This window comes from Plectropomus leopardus, chromosome 19 (genome assembly GCF_008729295.1).
Source record: "Plectropomus leopardus isolate mb chromosome 19, YSFRI_Pleo_2.0, whole genome shotgun sequence".
NCBI classification, from domain to species: Eukaryota; Metazoa; Chordata; class Actinopteri; order Perciformes; family Serranidae; genus Plectropomus; species Plectropomus leopardus.
Genome location: NC_056481.1, coordinates 26,764,545 through 26,788,364, shown reverse-complemented (window position 1 = coordinate 26,788,364; position 23,820 = coordinate 26,764,545). Strand labels below are relative to the sequence as shown.

The 23,820-nt window shown below is 39.3% G+C and overlaps 1 protein-coding gene across 1 annotated transcript in view; it reads left to right on the top strand.

Annotated features, from left to right (window-relative positions):
* Positions 1–23,155, top strand: part of LOC121959144 (formin-2-like) — a 33,399-nt gene extending 10,244 nt beyond the window's left edge. Inside the window, exons 4-20 of the mRNA XM_042508339.1 lie at positions 443–596; positions 2,007–2,018; positions 3,188–3,240; positions 6,389–7,365; positions 8,722–8,866; positions 10,202–10,289; positions 10,984–11,045; positions 11,416–11,507; positions 11,658–11,787; positions 12,653–12,799; positions 14,566–14,625; positions 15,818–15,938; positions 17,156–17,248; positions 18,212–18,263; positions 20,382–20,531; positions 20,712–20,793; positions 21,671–23,155. Of these exons, the coding sequence (XP_042364273.1) occupies positions 443–596; positions 2,007–2,018; positions 3,188–3,240; positions 6,389–7,365; positions 8,722–8,866; positions 10,202–10,289; positions 10,984–11,045; positions 11,416–11,507; positions 11,658–11,787; positions 12,653–12,799; positions 14,566–14,625; positions 15,818–15,938; positions 17,156–17,248; positions 18,212–18,263; positions 20,382–20,531; positions 20,712–20,793; positions 21,671–21,697 (2,445 nt within the window). The 3' untranslated portion in view covers positions 21,698–23,155. The remainder of the gene's footprint in view (positions 1–442; positions 597–2,006; positions 2,019–3,187; positions 3,241–6,388; positions 7,366–8,721; positions 8,867–10,201; positions 10,290–10,983; positions 11,046–11,415; positions 11,508–11,657; positions 11,788–12,652; positions 12,800–14,565; positions 14,626–15,817; positions 15,939–17,155; positions 17,249–18,211; positions 18,264–20,381; positions 20,532–20,711; positions 20,794–21,670) is intronic.
* Positions 23,156–23,820: the final 665 nt, after the last annotated feature.

Genomic DNA, 23,820 nt, shown 5'->3' with positions numbered 1-23,820 from the left:
CGTCATCAACATCATCATTGTCATAATCATAATCATCAATGTCATCATAACCATCATCATTGCCATCATCGTCACTTTCGTCATAGCAGTCATTATCATCGTCATCATCATCGTTCAGTATGTTTTGAATTTTGTCTGCCCTTTTTTGCATGCCGCTTTCTACTGTGATCAGTTGTATTGCAGAGCCCACCACAGGGACGTTACTCTCTTGCTTGGCCGCTAGTAGTTGTAGCCTTGCAAGATCCCAACCAAATATGTAGATTGTCTCTCATCCATCCATGCATTAGCAAAGAAGTGTGGTGGCACAAAAGCAACCTGGTCAAACTCCTACGACCAAATCACTGTCATGCTGATACTCACTACAACAGCACTGCAAAAATGTACTTGTAATTCTTTACCTACACCAAAAATTTAGCATTTAACAAGAGTTTTGTTCCCTCAGCATGACCAGCTGTACACATGGGCAGCAGTTAACCAGCCACCTCACTCTCTGGATCCTCTCGAAGGCAAAATTCTACCAGGGCAGCTGAAGGGCCCCTGGCCCCCAGCCAAGCCAGGCGGAGACAACAGTACTGGACTCAAATCCACAGAGGCAGGTAAGATCAACACTCACTCATGGTATGCACATATACAAATACATCACACATTGGCTGCTTTGTCTGTTGTAGCTCTTCTTTTTGCTGCAATGTAAAATCTGACAAATTATTCTTATTAAAAATAATCTTGAAAACCGATTGCCTTGAAAACTAAAGTATAACTATAAATCTAAATGTATGTTTACTTTATATCAAAGTGTTATGGTTACTTGAAATTTAGCTGTATTTACTTAATTTTGTGAAGTTGTCACAACTTAAAAAAATGTCAAGTAAAATGACCTTGTTCTTTTCAACTGTTAGCAACTTCTGTAAGCCCATGCAGCATGACTGAACTTGATGATGACAAAGAGGATTTTGCTATTGATGAAGTCAGGACATCTGCAAGTTCTGTTATCTTAACATATTTAAGAATATACAAATATGAATACATATATACTGTATATATATAGCACTTTAAAACACACCCAGTCACCCAATTGTGCCACCTCTCGATCCACAGCACCTCCCTGCCCCTGTACACACACAGAGTAGTATATTGGTGAGAGAGCAGCGACATGGGCCTTGGTTTGTGATGAGGGCAGCTCCTGCTACCAGGATCAGCCAATAGCAACATTCATTTGCAATAGGCAGGTTTCAACCTTTAGAGGGCAGTTACTATGCACATTTAAATACATTTTTACACTATATTTGGAATTTTAATACTTTGCACTCAAATGTCAAGCATTGGACCAGAATGCATCAACAGCACAGGCTTTTGAACTGAAGACAGTGGTTTGGGGTTTAGTTACTCTTAAATAAGGGCTACACAGACTCTATGCTTGAAAGATGCTTAATAATCAGCATGATTTGACCACTCTTAGATGAACTAATTATTAAATATGGACATATACTGAATGCTTCTCTCATACACATCTTGACACAAGTCATTTATGAAAAACTGTTTGCAATATTCCTGTAATAATGTCATTTACTTTTTTCAAACTCAAAACCACACTGTGCAAATATCTCCCCTGACACAATTGTGTTAAAGTAATATCACCCGTAAGATTTCTATGGGATTTTTGGTGGGGGCTTTCTCAGATAGTCTGTATTTTGTTGTATAATACTGCAGATGTATGTCATCCATATTTTTTTCAGACATTGTCACCTTGCTTTCAGTATTGTGTCACCCTCCAACAGAGAAAGTAGAACGTAGGGAGGTGAAAGTGGCAGGGTGCTGGCCAGCAGGAGGAGGACAGCATTGCTACTCCTGTCAAAACCAAGACATCCAAGTGTTTAAAACTCACTGATGATTTTATCTGCATTCAGCTTTATTCACGGACTCTGACCTTCATGTTTCTTTTCCCCTTTTTTCCATTTTCCTGTCGGCATTTAAATGGGATTTTTGGTCTTCATGCTTTGGCTTTTCAGAAGACAATCAAGGTGAGTCATCATTTCTGTATGTTGTGGGCTGCATTTTTGTGTTTACTCAGAGAAGTGAGAGAATTTGAGAGAATGCTTACACATTGGCATTGTTGTTTAGTCTCGGATGAAGATTTGTCAGCCTGTTTGATAATATCACGACTAGAAATAAGCCTACCCCTCCATAGTGGGTGGAGAGTCCCAGTTGGGGATGTATAAATACTGACCTGCTCACAAAGTATAACACTTGTATCATCTTTGGCCACTTTGGTATTTGAGCTTTCGCCTTTGTCCAAATAGTCTAAGCTCAATTTTTTTCTTTTCTTTTGTTAGTAAGGTTAGGTTTCTCCAGTATCATATAAATCCCTTTTATGTAGGCTGATATTGGCTCTTTTACTTTTTAATTACTTAACCATTAGGGACAGTTTGGCATATTTTACACACTTTTAATTCTGAATCTTTTGATCATTTTGGCTATGTTCATGCGCATGGTATACATTTTGGCAAGATTGTGCATTTTTGTTCAATCTTGGAATTTCCAACACAGCTTCTACAATAACTTTAACATACACTGTGGAAACTAAATTGTTACATTCAGACTGTTAAGTGCAAAAAATGCCCCACTGAAACCCATTTAACTTGCAGTTTTTGATCCCACAGTTGTCAAAGCATAAAAACATGCATTGTATTATTTTTGGGTGTCATTCTGGGCTTTTGCCTTGGAATTTGTCATTTTGACTGTTTTCCACCTGATGATGTGATTTTTTTTATCACATTTGGCATATGAAGAAAATACATGCTATTTCTACTAGGTGCACTGATGCTGCTAATGACTGATATACCCCAGACTGTTATCATCAAAAGAAAAAATTACTCTGCCTGTAGTATATTGAAAATAAAACCCACCCATACACCCATACATTTAATGTAAAACATAGTGGCATCATGGCAAAAAAACTGGTATTTAAAGGGTTAACATTCTGAAAATTGATGAATATTTGATATTTACGATTAGGACTGATGTTTGTTAATTAACTATTTAATTAATTATTTGATTTCTTTTTTTTAAAACATAGTTTAAAAAAATGACAAATCTACCTTGTACCTTAACTCAAAGAAGGCAGACAATCATATTAATTTATCTCTGTTGTTCTGTGTAGTACTAACTGTTGATATGTCTGTTTGTACAGAACACCATGCAGCCATTTTGGGTTTGACACAACCACAGAAGGAGAGCTATGAGGTCAGTCACTTTCATCTTCTCGAGTTTACCTCCAGCTAAAGCTGAGAGAGAAATCAAACCTTTGGCTTCAAAGGGTTAAAATCTAAAATCCTAGGTACAAAATACAAGCAATACTATACAAAATATTCCCAGTACTAAGTGTAAAAAATATATAAAAGTGCAATAATAGCATCATATGATCATTGAGTGGATTGATAGAAAGTGAATATGGATATGAATTTTGCACATGGCCAGTGGTGGTTGTTCCTGATGGACTGAGGAAATGGCTGAGGTTAGTAAAGTCACAGCTTTTTTTCCAGTCTGTTTGTGCATGTGCAAATTGATCTGTAGTGGCTGCCTGATGGGAGGAGCTGGAACAGATGGAGTTCAGGGTGTGTAATAATGTCTTTGAGGTTGATTTTTGCCCGTCTCACACAGCGAGTGTTATAAAGATGTTGTAGTGATGGAACCTCAATGCCAACAATGTTCTGTGCTGTTTTCACAACATGCTGGGGGGCTTTTCTGCCAGCTTTAGTGCAGATCATGTATCAGGCTGTCATGCAGTTGGTGAGGATATTCTCTATGCTGAAGCTGACAACCAGTTTTTGGGGTAGGTTGGTTCTCTTTAGTCTTCTAAGAAAATAAAGGTTGTGCATTACTCACTACTGCTGAGGTGTTCAACAGAGATCCTCTGTGATCGACCAGCCCAGGAACTTGACGCTGGTGACTCTCCAGTGCCTCTGTGTTGACATGTTTCATCTTCACGTGCTCCTGAATTCCACAATGATATTCTTAGTCTTGTTTATGTTATGTTTTTTGTTTTTGCTTAGGAGAGGGACATTCAACCTTAAATGGTTGTATTTTGATTTCTTTTAATACCCTCAGAATTCCAAAAACCCACATGTGGGTGCTAACTGTTCTGACAATCAATGTTAAACAATGCAAATTGGCTTTATTTTGGCTGTGAGGAGGGGCTTCATCGTTATGCTAAAATCCGCAATGATCTCCTGTTTTGTTTTGGGGTTTTTTTGGGTCTTTCAGACCATGTTGTTGTTGCTGCATGTTGTCTGCAAACTTAACTATGATGTTTGAACTGTGAATGGGTCGGCAGTCGTGTGTGAAGAGTGCATAGAGAAAGGGGGCCCAACACACAGCCCTGGGGGACACCAGGACTCAGGGTGAGGGCGGAGGACATGTGCTTGCCCAGTCTGACAGTGAGGGGTGGTTGATGAGAAAATCTAGAATCCAACTGGATATGGGGGATGCAGGATGATGACATTAAATGCACAACTGTAGACCTGTGGTGAAATGCAATAAAGTATATTATATCAAGTACTGTATTTAAGTACAAATTTAAGATAGTTACTTCACGACATACACACATACATCAAACAGCTTTGGTTACTTTAGAAATTAAGATTTTTGCATTAAAATCAGGAGTTTTATAATATAGTGTTTTGTTTTGTTTTTTATTGAATTACCAAACAGTTTACACAAGCACAGCTGCAGTGATGAGTTGTTTGATCAATCATTTGACTCTCAAAAAATAATTGCCAACTCTTTTGATAAACATTTAGGGGTTTTTTTTATATTTATTTATTTTTAATATGTACGTTTGAGTTTGGGTTTGGAGTTGAGTTTCTCTAACACTTTTAATGACTTTGAGTTTATAGATTATTTCTTCTTTTTTTAATAATTATGAGTTTGGGGGTATTTCAATTTTTTTTTATAATTTTAATGTTTTTTTCTTCCATTTTTAAGTTTTGGGGGTTTTTTGTGTTTTTTATGAATTTAAGGTTTTGGGATGATACTTTTACTTACGTCACATTTTTAATGCAGGACTTCTACTTGTCACAGTATTTTAAGAGAGTGGTATTAGTACGTTTACTTAAGTAAAGGATCTGAATGCTTCTTCCACCTCTGCTGTAGTCCACAAAGAGCATCCTGATGTAGGTGTTGTGTCTTTTGAGGTGGGAGAGGGCTGTATTGAGAGCCAAACTGATGGTGTCCTTAGTCTACCTGTTTGCTTGATTTTGGAGAGTTTTTAATAACTGCTTGAGTGTGGACAATATTTTTTTTGTAAATAAAGGAGGAAAAAACTAAATTTTCAAAAATAATCATGTTTGTGTCAGCCAACAGCTGTCTGAAAAAAATCTTCTTACACTTTATGGAGCAATTTTTTCTCAAAATTTATTCCAGCCTCATTCAACAGAAATCTATCCTGGTGATATAGAACTTTGTTGAGCTGAACATATTCTATATAATTCAATATTTTATCTGAAATTGGATTGGGAATATTTTCACAGCATTTTCTTGTGGCACTAATGGACATATGTATATGAATCTGTAGTTGCATTTCCAGTTAGATTGTAATTAGGGCAAAGAAAGAGACCCATATTCTGTTTTGATTAACGCCGTAACATGAGTTCAGAGGCGCAGCTTTCATAGAGCGCTGTAATGTGACAGAATGCTTTGATATCATAGAATGCTTTGATGTCAGTGGTGCCATAGTACAGCATGATGAATCATATGGTTTGTAAATCTAATCTGACGCTCTGCACTAAAATGAGAGAGCTGTTGTTCCAAGAAACAGTGTTCTATTTCTCCATGAATTAACGAACAGTATCGTAAATCACGCATTCACTCCATTCTACGTTCTGCTGCTTTGTCTCACGAGACAGAGCGCCCAGAGTGCACTCTGCCACTCTGAGAGTACAATGTTTTGGATAACTGAACCATACATTCCAACAGTGCTCTGAGTTTACTCATAGTCCAGTTTGTGCCAGAGTTTCCATTAATGCATTTTGTGAATTTGTAGAGTTTTCTCTGCAATGTCCAGGGGAATTAAGTCTGACAAAACTTTTTGCAAGCATTGTGAGCATAATGTGTTTGTCATATTTTCAAGCCAAATCGTTGCACCACTCCATTTTTTCACATGATTAAGTGTAGTGGAATTGGTCCAAACGGCCTATAAAATTTGTAGGGAATCCTGGGCTGGGGTGGACACATAGACTGTCCCAGAAAGCAGGTAACAAATATGATGCAGCATAGCAGAGTCTTTGCTTGTTCAACTTCAGCATGAAGCTTTGTTACATTACACCGCTGCAGATGTCACTAAAGAGAGAGCTATTTTTTTTTTTGTCTGACCTCTTTGCTCTCCTCTCTGCAGGAGGAATGTGTGCTGCCTTCAGCCAAATTGAAGGAGAAACACGTCAATGTCATCCAGCAGCTGGAGCAAACCATCGAGGATCTCAGGACTAAGATAGCGGAGCTGGAGCGACAGCCCCCTCTGCTGGACAGCATGAAACCCGCCACCTCCACCACGGACAGGGAGTGTGGAGGGGAGGAGGGCCTGCTGAGGGTGCTGTGTGATGCTCACCTGCAGACTGAGGCAGCTCCTGCTGCGGGCCCCCTGGAGGCCAAGTCTGTGCAGACCTCCCCCATGGACGACAGCTTTAAGTTCAAAGTGCCTTGTAGCGAGCCGGGAGGAGTCAGCAGTCTCCTGCAGCCTCCTCCCAGACAGGACGCCTTCCAGTGCTCATGTCAGCTGCAGCCTCCTCCTCCTCCGCCTGCATCTCTTCTTCCAGGAGGAGCAGCACCTCCTCAATCTTTACAAGGACAGATTGTGGCACCTCCTCCACCACCACCTCCACCTCCACCATTACCAGGAGGCTCAATGCCAGCGCCTCCACCGCCACCTCCACCTCCACCTCCATTAGCTCCTGGTTCAGCAGTTCCTCCACCTCCACCCCCACCCCCACCTCCTCCTCTCCCTGGTGGCATTGCTCCACCCCCACCTCCTCCACCTCCACTTCCTGGTGGCATTGCCCCGCCACCACCTCCACCTCCTCCTCCTCCTCTTCCTGGCGGCATTGCTCCACCACCTCCTCCATTACCAGGAACAGGAGTTCCACCTCCTCCACCACCACCTCCAGGCTGTGGGCCTCCTCCACCACCTCCTCCACCAGGAGCCATCTGTGTGCCACCTGCTCCTCCAGGAGCTCTGGGCTCCCTGCCTCCTCCTCTGCCGTTGGGGCTGTATGCTCTGGGTCTGACCCAGGAGAAGCCGCCCAGGAAGGCCTTGGTGGAGCCTCCCAGACCCATGAAGCCCCTCTACTGGACCCGGATCCAGCTCAACACCAAAAAGTAAATATGGTTGAATACAAACAGTCTCAAGATGATGCATCAGTTTGAATCTTCAAATTTTTGTTTTTGTTCTCCGAAAGAACCAAAAAGATAGTATTGGCACAATTCTATATTTTTCCTGTTTTCAACCAATCATATGTGCAGGGTCAGACCAAAGCCAGCAATGTGTCTCTCAGGATGTTTACACTTCCCTTCCTGTCTGTGGCTCTCAGCACAAACATATAGTTTAAATTTTCATTAAAATAATCTCTGTAAGTCCTTAAAACAGCTTAATGCTGTATTCTTTAACGAAACATTACTCAACCAGGAGAAAACTGAATATTTGTTGGGGACTATTTTCAGCAGCAGATCAATCCACATTTGATGCTCTACTGAGAACTTCAGAGTTGTTGTCCTGTTTTGGAAGTCAAAGGCTAGTGTGTTCAGTGGTAGACTTTTGAATGAGTCTGCTAGACTTCATTTAAACTGCCCAACTAATGGATGCATTTCTTTTTTTGTTTTGTTTTCTCCTCCATGATTTAACCCATGAAAGATCATTTGAATATGCCAGACCATATTCAGTCATAAGGAGAAGAGCAAAAGTGATGTTTTCTCAGAGGTACTATGTTTTTTCAGAGGGTCCAACACCAATAATAATGAACAGAAGAAACATGTACATATTTGCACTAATGCATAATTAATGAAGTGAAATAATGAATGACTGGCTTTAATGGAACATCCAGGAGGGATCAGCATGTATGAGCAACACAGCCTCAAGCCACCGCTCACCACTGGCCTGTCGAAATACGAGCCCTGCTCTCGAAATGTTCCATAATAAATGTTATAGGCAGAACAGAGAGTGGTATTAACGCTTTGAGACCCAAGCATATTGACAGATTTCTTTCAAGAACATAAGAAAAAGGCGTTAAACAACTTTTAAAGTAATGACCCAAAAAATCAGCATGGAATAAATGAAAGATACAAGAAAATGTCCTGAAATTCAGCACATAAAAAGAAAAAATCAAATTAATTAAAAAAAGGAAATGACCTATATTGAAGTGTGATCCGTAACATGACGTTGTTAATAGTAAAAATAAATTATATTTTAAATTAGAATGATAAGTTTTCTGGAACTTTATTTTACTTCTTTGGTAGGTTAAAGGGTTAAAGTCTACATACAAAGTTAATTTTAAAGCTGTGTGAAAGTGTGCAACACCCAAAGATGCTTAGAATGGATTTTAACAAATGCAACGTCATGTTACGGATCACACTTCACACTTAATGCAAATCTAAGCAAAACTTTTTAAGGCCAGTAAGAGCAGGGGGATAACAATGCTTAACTGTTGAAATCTGTAAGCTCGCTTTTGTGTTTCTCAGGGAGGTTTCTTCTTCGTCGGTGTGGGAGACGATCGAGGAGCCCGACTTGGACTTTGAGGAGTTTGTAGAATTGTTCTCCAAAACAGCTGTGAAGGAGAAGAAGCAGCCGCTCTCTGACACCATCACCAAGTCCAAGGCCAAACAGGTCTGTGTGTTTATATTACATGTAATCACAGTTATAGAGTCAAAAGCAGCCAATCATAGATTTTTAACATGTTGATTTTAATGTCTTTTTTAAAACATTTAAGTTTGATATGGCTTATGATGTTGCTTTTGCTTAGCAACTCTCATTATAATAAGTCTTAATCACTAAACTCAGTTCTATAAATAAAAAGATGAATGATATATGGCGGATGTCCGCGTATAAAACCCATACATACACGCATGCTGTATCATTTTGTATAAAGAATGCCCTAAACCAGGTAAGACAACATAAAGACATTTAACCATGCAGTATTTTCATGTTCAAAGAATAAAATTATGCATTTAAATATTAAAATGATGAACATCTATTGGCTAGATTGTCATGAAATTTGCTGTGCATATTCAAACATGCAAATATATTGCCGAGTCGCCATGGAAGTGTTGTTCATTTGCTTAACGTTACCTTAGTTACATCATCAAAGCCTTTTATGTGTCCACTACTTGCTACAAAGCACCTCGAATGAACATCAGTTAAAGTTTGTATTTGATCATAATCAGAGATATTTTTTAGGATCAGAGTGTTAACCCCTATTTTAACATCACATTTTGTCACCCCATGTCATCCGTGTGTGCACCGAGAGGCACATACAGGGATTATTAGGCGCAGAAAAAAACCATCACATTTAGATGGGAAGTGTGCACCAGACTCCTACATGAAAGTCTGGGGTTTGTTGGACCCATCCACCCTGTAGGTGCCCTTTCACTTCTTATATTATGTCATTACCAGCAGTATTTCAACCTGATGCTGTCCTGCTGCGTTTCATATGGATGCAACATGATCTGTCCAGCTGCGTTTTCAAAAGACAATGTTCATTTGCTTCTCACCTGGCTGCTGCAGGTGCTGTCTGGCTGGTGGTAACGTTAGCTCTTTAATCAATCGATCAATGAAGGGAAGAGTACTAGCCAATCAGAGGGAGAGAAGGGCGAGTCGTAGCTTCACCATGCTAAGAAAAATACGTTTACTCCCAGGAGAATAATTTCTAACCATTTCAGTGACCTCTGACATTTTCTTTTGCAGAAGTTTCAACATATTACTTCCTTCCTGCTCTTTAATATTGTGTAGTGTAACTTCCCGTCCTCATACCGCGCTGTCATTAGTGTGCATTACTTATCCTTTACCACCTGCTGCCAAATTTTATTTGTGTGACAGCCATTTTTACAGCATAACCACTGGGTCAAAATGCAGCAACATCAAACACAGCAGCAGCTCATGTGACAGAGGCAGATCTCCAGCACAGCTGAGCCTTAAACTGACCTCATATCTGTGTGTTTTCAGGTTATGAAACTCCTCAGTAATAAGCGTTCTCAGGCAGTAGGAATCCTCATGTCCTCCCTGCATCTGGACATGAAAGACATCCAGCACGGTGAGTCTGTCACTTCTGTATTAGCTTGATATATATGTACAGTCATGCGCTTATTCCTGATGAAACAGAAACAGATGGTACGCTGAGGAAAAGATCCATCTCAACAAGTCATTTAGTCTCATATTCAGACGATTATTGCCAGTGGAGAGAATGATTCTGATAAAAATATGAGAAACTCTCAGGAGCTATAATCTTGCTATAATTTACCCATCTTCCTTCCAATATAGATATGATATTTTGATAGATATTTTGTTTTAGCTATTAATTACATTTTTCCAAACCAGTTGTTGTAACATCTGGTGCACATGTGCGTCTACTGACTTTAAGGTTATTTGGTTTTGTAAATAGATGTATATGAATTGCCGTAAATCTGATGACTGTACATTTTGCAGTATGAGTCTCTGCACTAAACCCAAACACAACCTGACGGGATTTTTTAAGATCCTCCAAAACGTATTTATTATTATTTCCTGCCTTTTCTGATATTTTGTTTTTCATGTAATCACATCACTGTAGCAGAGAGATGACATGTCTACTTTTCTTTTCTTTTCTTTTGTTTTATTTTATTATCTTTATTAATGAATTAAGAAATTTATATATTTTAAAGGAAAAATAGACTTAACTCATGACCTTATAACTGAGCTGATCCTTGACTCCTGCTGAATAGACCTCTCTTCTCCTGTCTTTCTTTAAGCTGTCCTGAACCTGGACAACACGGTGGTTGACCTGGAGACCCTGCAGGCTCTGTATGAAAATGTGAGCAACACTCATTCTCCTCAGTCAGTTTATTTTGTTTTCCAACTATAAGAGAATCTGAATAATCAGAGGGCTTTTGGGGCCTTACAGGTTTGGGACCCTTGGGGGGGACCTAAAATGCTGTTCTTTATTTTCTCTCATAACCACATGCAGCAACCACATGCAGCATCATGTGGTTGCTGCATGTGGTTATGAGAGAAAATAAAGATGAATGTTTAGACAATTTCTAAAATGTTTAGACAACTAAAGCACACTGCAACCAAACACACATGCTGAATTTTGTCCAAGAAGGGCCTCACATTGTCAGACTGTTGTATTGTATTAAACTGTGGACACAGCTGGAGTGAGTCTCTTGTATGTCTCCCTTTAGAGGGCACAACAGGAGGAGCTGGACAAGATCGAAAAGCACATCAAGTCCTCAAAAGACAAGGAGAATGCCAAACCTCTGGACAAACCCGAGCAGTGAGTTGGAGTTGTTCCTCTGAATCTTTGACACTAATGAGCCGCGGTTGATTCAGTGTGTAAAAATTGCAAAGTGCACAAGAGAAACTGAAAGATGGCAGGAGACATGAGCTGGATCCAAAGCCTCTGGCATCTCCTCTTGTGTTGCAGATTTCTCCACCAGCTCTCCCTGATCCCAAACTTCTCCAGCAGAGTCTTCTGCATCCTCTTCCAGTCCACCTTCTCAGAGTGCATGTCGTCCATCACCAGGAAGCTGGACACACTGCAGAGGGTATGCAAGGTAAGTCCAACTCTCACTTTAACCAAATCTGAAGTACTGGCGTTACGCCGAGCTCTCAGCGCTGGCTCTGAGCCAGCTGCTCTTTAGCTGAATGCAGCACACGGTGCTCTCTCTAAAAAGATTATTGCTTCATGTTAACCCTTCAACACCTGAGCAAATTGGCTTGATTCCTATTACAAAATTGTTTTCCTTTTTTTAAGAAAAAATGATTTCTTTCTTTCTTTGTTTTCTTTCTTTATTTTATTTTTCTTAGAAAAAAAATAATGTAAGTTTTTCTCTTAAAAAATATATTTTGTAAACCTGTTTGTGATGCTCAATATGTATGACAATTCTCCCTTTAGGGCATTTTATTTTGTCAAACAATGTTTTCTACAAATTGGTATCAGAAAGTCTATTTTCACTCCTTGCAATTTTCAGTTGTTAAATGATAATAATTAAGTATTTAAAAAACACTGGAGGAGAGCAATGAGCAACAAAAGAAGAACCAACTCAAAGATCTGCTTGATAAAAAAGTACAAGAAAATTACATGAAAATATGTCAAAAATAAATGAATAAAATTAATTTTAAAAATGCAAATGACATGGAAAATTATATTCATTCTGTAACATAATTTGAAATGTGTAATTATGATAACAATTATATTATATATAATATTATGATATGGATAATTACCTCTAAATGAAGTTTTTTCCCTAGCTTTTTTCCTTTTTTACCCCTGACATTTTAACCTAGCTTTAAAAAAGTTTTTCACAATGTTTTTGAAAGAAATCACACCAATTTTCTCTGAGCTCAAAGGTTTAAAATGAAAATCTAGAGAATCTAGAGATTAGGTGTATGTCAGTCTCTCTCTCTGTGTCTCTGCAGGCCCTGCAGGACAGTGAGTCAGTGAAGCAGGTTCTAGGTCTGGTTCTGGCTTTTGGTAACTTCATGAATGGCGGTAATCGAACCAGAGGCCAAGCTGATGGCTTCACCCTCGACATCCTGCCCAAACTCAAAGATGTCAAGAGCAGCGTGAGTAAAGATGCTAAAAAAAACTGCAATAAGAAGTGTTAAAATGCTGCTTTCTGGACATCGTTACTTACAGCCTTGCATGATAAAAAAATTTAAAAAATCTGTTTTTTCACCTCCTTGTTATTTTGCAAAAACACACACACACACACACACACACACACACACACACACAGACACACACACACACACACACACACACGTAGGCCTGACACGCACACATGCACACTAAGGAGCAATGTCACGGGCTGGAAAAAATGAAGCCAACACAGAAGTGCCAAAACCTGCAGTTCCATGAATGTTCCTTGAAGGGTGGTACTAAGATGAGTCAGTTGCTTAGGGACTGGATTTGCTCACATGGGACAAAACCACAAGCCCCATTCACACTGCCTGTTCAAGGTGGAAATATTCAACACATTCTCATCCTAACTTGTCACAAATTGCCACTTGCAGTGGACTTCCACGTCTACATATTACGTTTTAGGCATCCTTCTGTGTCTGTTCTTCATATTCCAGGATGCTGATCTTGATGTTGTCTGGTCTTGTCGTCTTGTCTTGTCGTCTTGTTAGATTTCCTCTTTTATAATTTTTATCGTCTTTTACTGCAATTATTTTTATATTTTCTAAAAAAGAAAAAAAATTTGCTTTACTCTTGTTGACCTTTGTATGTGTATTTTGTTCTGGCCTTTTTGCTTTCTGTGTTTGGCGTGATTGCTAATGTCTATTTTTATTATTCCCTGAGTTTATGCTTTTGCTTTGTCTATCAAAGCACTTTGTAAACAACTGTTTTTAAAGGTGCTATATAAATAAAGTTATTATAATGATTATTATTATTATTACCGTGATGTCAACACAAGTACATGGTGGGATGACGCTGCACGTGGTTATGTTTAGACAACAACAGCACATGGCAACTAATGCAAAGATGTCAACAAATGCACATGTTGGCATCGATGATTAGAATAAGGTGTGGAAAATAAACATCACATTCAGAAGGGAGGTGAACACTGGACTCCCTCATGAAAATCTAGGGTTTGTTGGACCAATCCACCGTGACTCCCACTCACCAAAAGCACTGTCAAAGCAGCAGTACTTTTCCGAGTTTGAAATGAGAATGGGCTGAAATATTGTGTAGTTATATTGCCTGGACGTTCTGTAAAAGGCACGATCATGGCTAATTCAAAGGAGAACAACAGCAGCTGTAAATGTCTGAAAATTGGGGAAAAAATGACATGCAGGAGCATCTCCAAGCAGAGGATGAGATAATTCCCCATAAATAGGGAAATAATTCTTACTGCAATGCTAATGCAATATAATTTTTTTATAAAGCATTGTAGATGTACGTGTCACATGCCATACTAGAGGCAGATGCTGTTGTGTTAACCCTTTGAAACCATAACAAATTAGCTTTATGTCTTTGAAAAATGGGAAGAAGGCAATGAGCAACTTATAAAAGCTGCATTTTACCTTTTTTCATGTTTTTGAGTCCTCAAAACACCTGTGAAAGGGAACTGAATGCAGCAAAACAAAATCCAAGTGCCAGTGTTGCTGTTTTTTTGCCACTAAGTCCCTCCTACTAACAAGCAGCTCTATAGCGCCATCTATGTATAAAAAGAACTCAAACACCTTTGTTAAACTCAGGTGATAGTCACTGTGTTATTAACTTTGTCAAACCAAAGAAACAGTGAAAAGTCCCAGAGAAACACTAGAAAAATCTGACTTCTCCACTCCTGAATATTTACAATGTTTTTTATTTTCTCTACCTGCAGGACAGCATGAAAAGTCTTCTGTCTTACATTGTTTCATACTACCTCAGACACTTTGATGAGGTAAGTGTATTATACTTTCTCCCATACTTTAACTTTCTCTTCTTTCTTTTTGCACATTGCTTTTTTTGTATGCTCTCCTATCAGAGCTGTGAGGCCCGATAAAGGAAATTATAGATTGTAAAGTTCAGGGGCGTATTCTCAAAGCCTCTGACAATACTCTGAGTTTCAACTTTAGACTAAAAATGTTTTAGCATAGAGTCCTAGTTTAGGAGCGATTTAGGAAAATTCTTAGAGCAGCTCTGAGCAGGAAGGGACAGAAACCTTTATATTAGTGAGGAGGTGTGGTCCACCATGTTGCTAGGTATGATGCATTCTTTTCACAGGTGTGACTGGTCACAGACAACATGTCCTTTTGTGAGCCTGCCCTGAACCCTACCCAGTGGAAATGAAATGAACTGAGTCATCATAGTAGACTGTGAAAGCGCTGTTTGTCTTGATCACACTGTGTTGTACCTTTGAATCACAGCAGACTCAGGGTAAACATATTTTTTAAAAATATCAATTATTTAAACTGACGGGGGGGGGGGGGGGACTATTAACATTAAAAACGTACACATACATATATAATAACATAAAAGCAGGTGGGTAAATAGAGAATAAATATCCTCTGTGCCACAGATGCACTGTAGCATTTTTCCAGAGGCCAAATATCTTTTTCCTGGCATTATAGTGTTATTGCATTGAGTGGAAAATGTGAGTGCATATTTAGTAAGATCAATCACAAACATTCTCCCTGCACCTCTAATCATCATCCAATCTGTGGCATCACATAAACTCACTGTCATTCAGCATTTGGAGAATATTTCTCCAACCGCTTTGTCCTTTAACCATTTTCTCCTCTGCTGAAGAAATTCTTAAAAGTCCTCCTCATTCCTCCTAACGGTTTTTCACCTTAGGGGCTCTCTTAATGGCTAAACTGGTTTATCAATAACTTTAACCTCCTTTACCAGGATCTAGTCTTAACTTTAAAGGGAAATTCTTAGAATTTTCTTAGCATTTAATCACTGAAGCAACTCTTTGTACAAGGAAACTTTGTGAATACAGCCCCAGATTTATTAGTTGCCAGTAAATCAAAAACAATGTATACGGTGTTTCTTAAACAGAATAACATTTATGAGTAAATGCCCCAAATGTTCATGTCACAATATTAATATGCGTGTGTGTATCTTTCTGTCTGTCTGTCCGTGCCCAGGACGCTGGTAGAGAGACGTGTGTGTACCCTCTCCCTGAGCCTCATGACCTGTTCCAGGCTTCACAGATGAAGTTTGAAGACTTTCAGAAAGACCTGGCTCGACTCAGGAAGGACCTGCGAGGTAACACATATGCGTGCACACACACACACACACACACACACACACACACACACACACACACACACACACACACACACACAGTATCCAGTCTAAGGATAGGTATGATTGGGAGATTTTATCGATACCAGTAGTTATCTATGCTGTCATTGATACCACTGTCTGTAATTTGGTACAGAAATTGAAGTGACATGATGTGTAAAGCTGTGAAAAATAAAATAGATATAAGTTATTTCATTTTTGCCATATTCTGAGCAACTCTATGTCTTGAACGACTTCTTATGTGACACTGGCTATTCAAATTTCCTTTGACAAACTATTTCCACAAACTGACATGAGCTGCAAGGATTCTCCCATCCTGCATGACAAATCATGGAGCTATTACTTTTGCTAAACCTACCTCCACAAACTGAGTGAACTACAAGGTTTCTCTTCAATATAACTTCTCATGGCAATCCTCAGTTTCCTTTGAGTGAAAAAAACAACAGTCCTTGTAAATTAATGTTTATTGTTATTTGGGCAGCTTAAATTTCATACATGTTCTGCAACTTCTCTGGTGATAACATTCCAAGAAGCATGGTGAGGGATGTTCAAAACATTAACAGCTTTATTTCTATTGCAGCCATCACATTAGCCGTCATTATTTCCAATCCAAGGACACGTAGGCATATTATGGAGCGAGTCTCTTGTACGTGGGAGCAGCCACGTTTGAGGGATTTCTGGGAGGTGATAGTTCACGATTTCATAGAGAAATTGTGGATTCAAAACCTCCAGATGATCTGCTCAACTTTTGAAGAGTTATGCGATGCAATAACATCTCTTGTAGCTCCTGCTGCATCATGAGGGAGACAGTTCCTATTGACAAGCACATAGCGATACCATCATGTGACCTAGAAAAGACAAAAGTGTTTTCATTGCAAATAGGTTTTTGCAAATGACCTGAAATAACACCTCATCCAAGCATAAAAACTTTTTTGCAATAAATAAATAAATAAATACTTTTTTTTTTTCAAAATTGCCGTGTTCCCAACAGCCGTATTTTATATAGGGCATAATGAGGGTTAATGGAAACCCGCCTACTGAAAAAAGCCTATTTTACTTTCACCGTCTAACCCGCTTGGTACCTAAGTACTAACCATACTGTTATATCTGTCTGCTTGTATTTTACATGAAATATGCTTTTGGCTCGACTGTAATTTGTGTCTGTGTCTTTTAATCAGCGTGTACTTCAGAAGTGGAGAAGGTGTGCAAGGTTTCAGACGAGGACAACCTACAGCCTTTTAAAGACAAGATGGAGGAGTTCCTGGCACAAGGTGACTGACAAAACTCTACTGTCCTGAGGAATTACTGTCAGTTTAAACACGTGTACTGACTGATATGTCAAGTGCCAGATTCAGTGCCAATGGAGGAAACTGTGTCCTTTATGTAGCAAGACAGAAAGTGAGGTTAAGGAGGTTCATGTTCCACCACAAACTTGCAATTAATATTTGCTTCTTTTTTTTAAAATCCTAAGCACAATTTTAATCCTCAGGGCCCGCCTTTATATCACACGCATTTGTATCGCTCTGCCCACAAAATGTGCTTTTAAAAATCAAGCTTTAAAAAAGTATTTTACATAGTATATTTTTTCTACTTTCGTTGAGTTTTTTTAACCAACATCAGTCCTAATCATAAATATAAAATATTCATTCATTTTCAGAACTTTAACCCTTTTTTGCCATGATGCCACAATGTTTTTAAATGAAAAATAAAAACAAAAAAAATAAATTATTTTTTAATATACTACATGCAAAGTAGAGGTTTTTTTAAGGTCACAGTCTGGGATATGTCAATAATTAGCAGCAACATTGATTGTGACAGAGTACCTAGTGGAAATAGCACGTATTTTCTCCATATACCAAATATGATGTTTACATATACATGTTTTTTTATGCTTTGATGGCTGTGGGATCAAAAATTGCAGTTTGAATGGGTTTCAATGATGCAGTTTTTGCACTTAACATGTTAATGTAAGGATTTAGTTTCCACTGTGTATTTTAGACTTACTGTAGCAGCTGAGCTGGAAATTCACAGATTAAACAAAATTACACAATCTTACCAAAATGTATTCCATATGCATGAACGCAGCCAAAATATGAAGAATGAAAAGCGCGAAATAGTCCCTAAGGGTTAAACTAACTACAACCAAGTGCTTTAGTTGCAGAAACTTAACCCAAAGTACCCTCTCAGTTTTCTTGTTTTTGTATTGACCTCTTGCATTCTTCTTTCTTTTTTAGCTAAAAGTGAACTGGAAACGTTGGAGGCTCAACTCAGCAGCACCCACAAACTGTAAGAAACACACTGAATACCATACCTGCAGCCTGTATCTGTCTCCATCACAGAGAGCACTGTGTTTGTACCGGTCAGTTAGAGCTCTGATTCTCTACCTGAACCCAACAGAGTCCAACCCACAGCAGCCACACGGATGCTGAAATTACTGACCCTGATACCCAGGGGTCTCTGACTATATATATATAAGTCCAAATGGACAAATGTCAAATGAATAAAATGATGAATTGATGACATTATCCAAAAGCTCACCCTTGCTGTGACAACATACTGTTCTGCAAAAACACTTCTCTGGCCATCATAGTTTAACAAAGAGGCCTGGGACACGATTGCATCTTTGTACTTTGACCTGAGAAGATTTATGACCAGTACCTAACCAGTAACGTTGTAGTAAAACATGTAAGACAAAGATAACAGAGAAACTCAGCTCTAATTGGCCAAAGGGTGAACAGTTTCCTGTTCACAGTGCAGCTCTGTGGCAATCTTCTCATCACTCATCTAAATGAATCCTTCCTGTTAGGGCTGGTACAGACTAGAGGATTTTCAAATCTTAACTGATTATTTTAACGTGGGAGATCACTGACATAAGGACAGAATTAAAAATCATTTAATCAATCATAACAGATTGTCAGAACGCACACACTAGATGATTCAGCCAGATCGTGAGACCACACACTTGCCGTTTGTAGTTAAGATTTCACAGTGGTGATCCAACAGAATTGGGATCTCATAGAATCTCGCGTGATCAAACATGACTTTAGAAGAAAAACAAATATGGAGGAGGATCGCCACTGTCAGCTGGCTGCAGTTTTGTACACCTTGTTTTGCAGCGAAAAACAAAACAGAAAAAAGTTATGGATCAAGTCATGGCTGAGAAGATGGAGTGAGCGTGGATTAGACTTTTTGCAGTGTGAGTTAGAGGTGAGTGGCTGGCTCGGGAGACAGAAGTCCTGTTGTTGCCCACCATGTTTTTTGTACGCAATATCCGTTTGGTGACGCTTCCTGGTCTCCTCGCTCTCATTGACTATTGCAGGTGTCTGATCAGTATTCTGTCGGAGCCAACAATCATAAATATCAAACATATTTGACATTTCTGATTCGAGATCAGAGGAGCTCGGACACAGTCGGTAACATTAAGATTAGGTAGATAACCCGTCACACTTACACTAACAGTTACTTGGGCAGATAATCAGTTCTGACCAGGCACAATTAGGATGCTCATTGCTCATAACCTTGTTTTCATGTGTTTGAAAAAAATCAAGCCAGTTTTCTCAGGTTTCAAAAAGCCAAATGAAAATGATTACAGATACATTTTTAGTGTTTTGAGAGGAATACCTTTTTGGTGGACCTGTGGCTGCAACAGATGGTTGATTTTAGGACTTACGTAAATCTCACATTAAAGATTGGAAACCACAAGTTTATCTTTAACTCTGCATTTTAAACATGTCTTTATGTAAAATCTTATTTAAAAACTAAATTAACCATCATAGTTTGTTCGTTATTGCTGATTGCATGAAAGTCTCACATTTTGACATATTTCCATGTCACATTTCCCCCATTTGATGGCATAGACTCTAAAAAAAATACCCTAATAATATCCAAAGAGCCGACTAAACATTGCGGCTATTCATTCCTGTGCATGCAAATGTATTTCTTTATGAAAAATCTTAATCTGGAAAATACTCAGTAACTCCAGCTGTCAGATAGATGACATGGACTAAAAGATATACTGTAAATCAGCATTAAATGGAAATATAAGTTCCAAAAAAATGTGCTTAAGTGCAGTACTACTTATCTATATCCACCTCTCTGTAATTAGTGTATTTTAGAACCATATCTGCAGTGGTGGCTGCTTGCCCACTTCAGTTCCATCGCTTTACTAGGACACCCTTGAAAATGAGATCTTACAGGGTTGTTCCTAATAAAGAATCTCCAAATAGATTTGAATGTTTTGGCTCCAGTAAGAGTTAAATATGCTTGCAAGTATAAACTCAGATTCCAGCCTCAAAAGTCTTTTCAGGTGTGTTTGGGACATGACAGAGGTGACACATTTCCACAGTCAGTAAAAATCATCGCTGTAAGGCTGTCAATGGTTCAAGTTGTGATGTGTCCATTCAGGTTCCTGGAGCTCACCGTGTTCTTCTCAGTGAAGGCCAAGGCAGGAGAGAAAGAGACTTCACCCAACACCTTCTTCTGCATCTGGCACGAGTTCTCCTCTGACTTTAAGGACCAGTGGAAAAAGGAGAACAAAGTAATTCTGAAGGAGAGGTACGGCAACACACGCTGCTCTACAACCTGCTCTTTGCTCTGTCTGTCTTTCAAAATTTAAATTAAAGTAGAACGTTTAAGATGTCTGAGATATACAGCTTCTTTAGGACCATTGGTGGAACTTTTCAGAGATGGTTCTTGCATATACATATGGACTGCATTAATGTTGTTTTTCTGCAGGCTAAAAGCAGCAGAGGAGTGTTTCCGACAGGCCAAGGAAAAGGCCTCCTACAGCGTCAAACCCAAACACGCCTCTGGCATTGTAAGTTCATCTGTCATCTTCAGTTTTGTTATCTCTGTTTAGAAAAAGTGCTCGTATACATGGGGCAGCCTCTAGCTCACCTGCTAGAGTGGCCTTTGCAGAGGCTTGGGTTCGATTCCAGCCTGTAGTCCTTTGCTGTATGTCATTCCCCCTCTCTCTCCCACATTGCCTGTCATTCCACAGCTGTCCTATCCATAAAGGGAAAAATCCCCAAAAAAATCTTAAAAAAGAGAAAGTTTTGATAAGTCTTTCAATGTATTTTTAGCATGCAGAACCTTTGGGGTTATTCTGGGGAATATTCTGGAGTGTAACCATCATTGTTCTGGATTGTTGCAATAATAATATATGTACATTTGCATAAAGCAAGCATGTTTGTACACTCCCATATTGGTAAGAGTACAAAAACTTCAAAGACAACCTTTTAAGGTACATTTAGAACAGATACAAAATGTGTGATTAATCACGGGTTAACTATGGACAATCTTGCCATTAATCGCGATTAAATATTTTAATTGATTGATTGATTGAAAATATTCTAAATGTAGTGTACTCTATGTATATAATGTAGTGGCTATGGTAGCATATGACGCTTGAAATTCCAGTAAAAAGTTTCTGCCCTTGTTAATACTTCTCTAATATGCAGACTTGCAGGGTAGGAGCACCAGTTGCCAACTTTAGCCTACAGAGTACCTCATATGGCCTGGAAACAAAGCAGTGCTGTGTTTTATTATTATTTTTTTAAATGTGTTTGATCAATTGATAGAGTAAAACAGATCTTCATTTTAAGTTTACTACTCTTGTTTCTACTACTTCTAGAAAGATGATGGACACTTAAGATAGTGCACCTAACCTCTATGATCCCATCTCCTCTCCACAGAAAGCCAAGCTTGGCATGAAGATTTGAGTCAGTGGACTTGGAATGCTTGTTTTCCTGACTTTGGGCACCAGCAGCGAGTCATAGAAAAAAACTATGTGAAGAAGAAAGAGGAGAAAAAGGAGGCGATGTGCAGCTGAGCCGACTCTGGACGTCTTGTTTCATTGATTTACTTCTTCCACTTGAATCCGTTCTGCGTGCTCTGTCAGCTTGATGCCTTATGTTGCTCTTCTGTCTGATAACTGAATCCAACACAGTCATGGATGGATGCTGCTGCACGGCTATCAGGCACCTGGAATCATGCATTGTTGGGATTACCACAGCTCAGAAACAATGCAGTATACATCAGCTAGAATAATAACATACTGTCTGTACAGTCCACATGTCTCACTGATTAAGATTTCTTAGTGGAATGGTTAAGATAAACAGTTCCTCACAAACCATGTTATAAATAGCACCAACAATGATTAAAATCTTTAGGATCATAACTTCACACTGCGAAGCTTTGAGATCCACTAGAAGTGAGAGCTTGTTTTTGTGAAAACAGCTTGGGAACAGTGGAACAGCACAAGGCTCAGAAGGATGTAAGGCTGCAAGGCAAAGCTCAGCAGGTACAGGAGCAGTCTTCATCTGCAATAACACTGATGGAACCGAGCATAAATATGCACTTGACTGTGTCTTTACATTACACTTGTATGTTAAATTGAGGCAACACACTTTTGATTTTACTTTTCTATTTAACATACTTTCAAAAATGATTGTTTTATGTACATCATCATGGAACATTAGTAATAAACTTGATAGATAATTCTTGGCCAACATAATGTCACAGAAATAGGTGAAATAACAGCCTGTTCTCATTCTGAACTTGTAGAATACCGCCGCTTTGACAATGCTTTTGGCATAAGATCACAATGCTAAAAGCCACATCCAGCCGCTGGATGGCTTCAGGTGAGAACAAAGACGGACAGATGTGGTTGTGGTGATATTCAGCCCGTTCTCACTCCAAACTCGTCAAATATTTCTGCTCTTTTGTGCTTTCAGTGTTTGAGCGTGGCGCCGAAAGCCACCTTTCGTGTACAACCAGAATGCGGCTGGACAGCGTCTGATGAGAATGTGCTTGGACAGAACAGGTGGCGTTATTACACACCAGGGGATGGCCAGTTGGCACTAGTTGCGTCCACATGCAACGTGCATGGGTGGCGTCACTTGAGAACACGGCCAGATGGAACAACTGTCCAGAGTTTGCTCCCTATGTGGATGTGTGGGTTTTTTTCCCCACATCTTACTATGCGCCTCTTTGCCTAAAGCTAAAAGCTAACCATCTGTGACTTTGTTGCCTAATCCTAACCATCGTGACAGTCGCGTTGGTGCAGTTGTGTTAACATAAGATCTGTGCGGCATCATCCAACCACGGTAACAGCATCCCGGAACATAAACAGCTGACGCAGAAGAATACCTAAAAAGTCATAAGTAGACACAGAAGGTCACTGGCAGAGCAGCACCATGTGACGAGTTGGGATGAGGACGTGTTATTTTATGCTGGCGGATGGCACCTGTTGCATCCAGAATGGCATCAGGTTGAAATGTCGTAATATAAGGAGCATGAGGGCGCCTATAGGGCGGGCAGGAAAGGTGGTGGATGGGTATTACAAACCCCAGACTTTCATGTGGGAGTCTGGTGTTTGCTTCTCGTTTGAATGTGATCTTTTTTTCTACACCTTATCATGTGCCTCCTTCCCTAATCCTAACCATCTGTGCCAGCTTGTGTATTTGTTGACATCTCAGTGTTGGTTATCATGTGCCTGTGTTGTCCAAATATAACCAAATGCAGCGTCATCCCAACATGTGCTTGTGTTGACATCACTGCAGCAGCGTTCCGGGATGTAAAAGATGCAGAATGATGCCTAGAGTGTAATGTGTAGACACAGAGATCCACTGCAAAGTGGCAACATGTGACGAGTTAGAATGAGAATGGACTAGAACAATCAAAAGTGGGCATTACAGTAGCATATATCTCAATTGCCATGATACTGACGCATGTTAAATTGTCAAATGAAGTCCTAATAATTAGCTGCTCCCCAAGATATTAGGTCAGCATCAGATAACAGCATGATGTTTATTACTGTTTTTTTGGCTGTCACATTTTGAAA